Genomic DNA, 5,347 nt, shown 5'->3' with positions numbered 1-5,347 from the left:
TCTCCTACACTTTAATAGGTGCAGGGGGACCGGTCTCCCACACTTTAATAGATGCAGTGGGGGGCGGTCTCCTACACTTTAATAGGTGCAGGGGGGCGGTCTCCCACACTTTAATAGGTGCAGGGGGGCCGGTCTCCCACACTTTAACAGTCACAGATTATTTACCCCTCTTTCATGAGGAAGAATGCAGGCATTGCTCACAGAGTTCAGTAGCAACTGTGAGGAGACGGTAAGCAGTATTTTAAGTGCCCTATGCATAATATGTGTCAAATCTTCTCACGTGTCCTGAGAGGCAGGCAAGGACAGTAGTGACAAGAAAGGAGTGGCAGCCTGACCAACGACAGTCACGGGAGGAAGGGCCACAGCAGCATGTGACTCCCCAGTCTGGCCTGATTGCTTTAGAAACGCCTACTAATGTTACCTGCATCACCAAAGCCATGTCCGTCTCTGAGGGAATTCTGTCAGTGAGACGGGACCACAGTGATGAAGAAAAATGAACTTTTATCTTGGAGAGAGGCAGAAACGAGTCTTAAAATCTGCTCAGAGAGCTGTTGTCTGTGGGAGGCATTTCCATCCAGTGACAGAAAGCACTAGACTGGGAGCCTGCCAGGCAGAGGCCACCTGAACCCACTGCCAGATGGAAGGAGAGAGAAAAGCATCATCTCCGAGCCAGAGGGACTGGTGGGCAGCCTCGACAGTCCGCTAACGTGGACTTCTGACCCAAGAACTGACATTCCTAACGCGCAGGAACTTACGCTGGCAGTGTCACGTGCGTTGTGCCAATTGGGACAATTTCCATGGATTTCCCCCAGAATTTGTTTTTCCATCTCACATCTGAAACAAAATATCAAATGTCACATATTCGACAAGACAGGTAGGTAGACTAGAGGCCTCAGGCTCGACAAATGACTGGTCATTCTGTAACTGCCACAGATAAATTGGTTCTAATGGAGACAATTATTCATGCACTAGACACAGGTACCCAAAACAGAATTAGGAAAACAAAGTTGTAAGGCAAAGTTCTCTTGAAAGAGTCAACAGCACAAAAACGAGATGAGAACAAGTCGCGGCCACACAGACACGGGCTGTCCCCAGTGTGCTATGACAGAGACTTGTCAGAAAGGGTCATTTAAGCAGGGCTCTGCAGAACACAAATAAGTCTGTGGAGCATAGAGGAGTCGGTATCGGAAAAACAGTATTTAAAGTGTCAGAAGAGGAAGAGAGTGGAGTGTGGGTCTGGCTGAAGGTCTGAGACTATCTAAGGAGAAGAGTAAGAAGTCAGGCTTTCTAAGGAAACAGTGGGTTCTGCAAACCTCGCAAGAAGTCTTGTTTGAATTGAAAAGAATCAACCAGTACAATTACATAAAAACCTTGTAAAAAATTTTCCAAGTGTTGACAGGAGTAGATAAAAGCAAGGGGATCAGATATCTGGCTGCTGTGGCTGCTCAGGGGATGCACAGGAATGAAGTGAGTCAAGCCAACCACTGTGGTGCAAGGGCTCATGGGAAAAAAAGCAACAGTGGAGGATGGAGCAGCGCACAGACACAGGCTAAGGAAAGATGGAGACGGAGCAGCACACAGACACAGGCTAAGGAAAGGAGAGAACCTATATAAGCAGGACCAGCTGTCCTAAGTTGCAGATGCCACCACCAAGAGAGAAAGGGGAGAGCCAGAGAGAAGCAGGCCCTGTCCAGCGGCTGCACTGAGACAGAAAAACTATAGGAAATGAGATAGGCTGGGAGATGCGTAGCTGCAGTTCAGGTGAGAGAGGCAAGTGGATTCCTTTGATGGCATACGGCAAATCATAAATTTGAAGGAAGCTGTGGGAGCATTATTAGCTAAGATGCTGTTTTTGGAGTGATTAAACTATTTTAAAATTAATTGTGCTAACAAAAAAAGAGTTATATATTTTAAGTGGGTAAATAATATAGTATGTGAGCATTTCTTAATAAAATTGGTAAGAAAATTGAAAAAGAGAGAATTGGATTTGAGCAAAGATAACAATGCATTGATGAATTTGCAACACTCACACAATCTCACAGAGGTTGGGTTTACTTTGTTATGTTTCTTACTACATCCAAACTTATATATAACAATGCCAGTTGATGGCAGACTGTAATATCTTAAAGATATATAATCTTGAGGTAACAACTAAGCACAAAACAAAGTGCTATAGATATAATCCAACAGAAGAGATAAAATAGGCATATAGAAAGTACTTAACTAATACAAAAGAAGGTATTAAAAACAGAAAAGGGGGAGCAAGGAATAGATTTGACTAATTAGGAAACAAGACACATTTAAATCACCTACATCTATAACCATAATAAATGTAAATGATCTAAACAACCCAGTCAAAAGGCAGAGAAATGTGCAGATTTGAAGATCCTACACCAAGGGAACAGGTAAAATCACCCAGAAAAGGATGAGTAGGGACATGTGTAACACAAAGAACTTTCAGGGACTATTCTGAGAAGGTTCTCTTGTTAAAGACAAAAATGTAGAGCTTTAAGAAAACAAGAAAGAAATACTTACAAGGCCAATGAGACTTTTAGGTAGGAGTTAAGAACCTTATGAGAAACATTTCCAGAAGTTCTTGTGAAGTATTTGATTACACTGTGTAAAGATATGTCACTGTGATTGGTTTCGTAAAAAGCTAAATGGCCAATAGCTAGAGAGGAGGTATAGGCGGGACTTCCAGACAGAGAGAGCATTGGGAAGAAAAAAGGGTTAGTTGCCAGCTGGATGCAGAGGAACCAGGACACGCAGGAGGAGAGGTAAAAACTATGACCCATGCAATAGCATGTAAGTTAATAGAAATAAGTTAATTTAAGTTATAAGAGCCAGTTAGAAATAAGCCTACGCTAAGGCCAAGTTTTCATAATTAATAAGAAATCTCTGTGTCATTAGTTGGGAGCTGGCAGAACAGAGAAAGACTTGCTACAAGAAGGTTTTCATGAAAAGTGGAGAAATCTCAGGTGAATCTTCAATATTTAATATTAAGCATCTGTAGCAAAGATTAAATGAAACATTCCCCTTTTAACTTTCATATTGATTGCATCCATACCAAGTAAGTGGATAACGCAACAGGAGGGTGGAGTGTTCCAGTGTGCTCTAGTGCTTTCAGATCTCACAGAGATACATGCATATGTACACGGACATAAAGACATCACGGGAACAAATGGTAACATTAGTAAAGGGGACGTTTTTAAAAACTGGTCAGGGGCTGGGATGTAACAGTTGGTAATTGCACACTTAGCATGTGTGAGGCCCTAGTTCAGTCCTCTGCATTGTGTAAACCAGGTGTGGTGGGGTACGCCCGTAAGCCCAGCGCTTTGGGAGGTCAAGCTGGAGGTAAGAAGTTCCAGGTCACCCTAGTCTAAGAAGTTTAAAGTCACCCTGGTCTACGTAGCGAATTGGAGGCTAGTCCTGTCTACATGAGCCTCTGTCTCCAACAAACAAAACTACATTTTAAAAGAAAATGATGTGTGCTCGGTTTCTCTTACTGTACTCCAATCTTTTGAATAAATGGAAACTTAATAAGACTCACTCATGTAGGAGAAATGTGGGGCGTTATTTTTAGAACAACTTGTCATCTCCTCCATCTCCAAAAGTAAGTTTTAGGAACCTCGGTACCAAAAACAACCCTGAAAATGTAAAAGGGAGGGGCCAAAGTTCAGTGGTAGAAGTACCTGCCTCTCCCAAACCTTTGGGTTAGGATCTTGAGAGTAGCAAAAACAAAGCCAGACAGGTCGGGCAGTGGTGGCGGGCAGTGGTGGCAGGCAGTGGTGGCACACGCCTTTGATCCTGCCACTCAGGAGGTAGAGGCAGGTGGATCTTTGTGACTTTGAAGCCAGCCTGGTCTACAGAGAGAGAGAGTACCAGGACAGGCTCCAAAGCTGCACAGAGAAACCTGTCTCATTTACAACAACAACAACAACAACAAAACAAACAAACAAAAACAACAAGCCAGACAACAACAAAACAAAGCAAGACAGCAACAACAACACAAAGCACAGATGAAAACCTCCAAACAACACTTAAAAACAAACCAATAAGATGGCTCGGCAGGACAAGGTGCTTGCCACCAAGCCTGATGGACATGAGTTTCATCCTCCAGACCCACAGGATGGGAGAAGAGCCCAGTCCTGTTAGTTATCATTTGGTTTACACACAGTGCGTGCGCGCGAGCGTGCACACACACACACACACACACACACACACACACACACACGGACACAGACACACACACGCACGCACTAAATAAATGAAATGAAAGCTCAATGAATTAAAAACGCTCATCAAAACAAAGATGAATAGAATTCAGAGGTGCCAAATGTAATTTTGGAAACGGAATTTAAATTCTTAAAAAGCAAGAGACCTATGTGTTGTCTACACTCTGCCGCAACCCCTGCATGTCAAGACGCTGTAGAGTAAGATGGAGGAAAAGCTCCAGGAACATGTCAGGTAAAGATGGAGGAAGTTTCTTAAGAGGCAAAAAACGAGTCGATCTCTTGAATCCGTAGCATCCATAAGAATCAACAAAATAACACACTGTCAATGAGTATGTGGTACACGTCAGCTGCTGTTCAGGAGGGAGAGGGTGGCGCATCAGGAGGGCTGACACTGTCAGAAGAGCTGGTCAGGGACTGCTTTTGATCATGGCAAGACTGAGCAATCCCCGGAAAACATGAAGTCTTCAATGCTATGAAAGCGGAGGCCACATGGATCAGCACTTACCTTGCCAGAAAACGAAGTTTCCCGACTCAGCGTGGCAGGCGGAGATCGGTGGGTGGTGGCTGACCTGATGGAGACAAAGGAAAAAAAAAACATAATTTGAGGAAATGCTATGGCTGGAAAGCCATTGCTTTTCCCCTCGTGCTGAGCTGGGGCCACCGGGGCAATGCTATAGCTTGAACGAGTGTGTCTTCAAGAGGGCAATCTTGACGTAGCTCCCACTTCCTGTGGGTGGGTGGGAAGGAAGCTGTGAATGGAAGCCTCCAGAAGCTTTCCTGGGAGCATGGCCAGCCTCAAGTGGTGAGGACACAGGCATGAACTGAACAGTATAAAATAAAAAGAGGGCCGCTTGAGGTCTGCACTCTCCTCTGCTATGAAAAGACTTGCAAGCATTTTAACCAAGAGGTCAGTGTCATGGTTCCGGCGTGCCACTTCTAAGTAAGAGAACATAAAGATATGTCCCCCTAGGGCTCAGAAAACTGAACCATACGTCACTGATATAGTCAATCCATGAGAGTTCTTTCTTTTTTTAATGTTTAAAATTTATTCACTCATTTATCGGCCATGCGTGTGGGATGCACACATACACGCTCGCGTGCCGTGGCTCCCA

At 44.1% G+C, this 5,347-nt stretch overlaps 1 protein-coding gene across 2 annotated transcripts in view; it reads right to left on the bottom strand.

Moving 5' to 3' along the window:
• Osbpl3 (oxysterol binding protein like 3) overlaps window positions 1-5,347 on the bottom strand; it is a 173,615-nt gene that overhangs the window by 12,953 nt on the left and 155,315 nt on the right. For both annotated transcript variants that reach the window (XM_013353566.2, XM_013353567.2), the window contains 2 exons: window positions 4,741-4,804; window positions 756-834 (listed from right to left, as the gene is read on the bottom strand). In XM_013353566.2, coding sequence (XP_013209020.1) covers window positions 756-834; window positions 4,741-4,804 — 143 coding nt within the window. The remainder of the gene's footprint in view (window positions 1-755; window positions 835-4,740; window positions 4,805-5,347) is intronic.

The sequence above is a fragment of the Microtus ochrogaster genome, unplaced genomic scaffold (assembly GCF_000317375.1).
Source record: "Microtus ochrogaster isolate Prairie Vole_2 unplaced genomic scaffold, MicOch1.0 UNK11, whole genome shotgun sequence".
NCBI lineage: Eukaryota > Metazoa > Chordata > Mammalia > Rodentia > Cricetidae > Microtus > Microtus ochrogaster.
The sequence above is the reverse complement of the archived record's forward strand: the minus strand, read 5'-3'. Positions and strand labels throughout refer to the sequence as shown.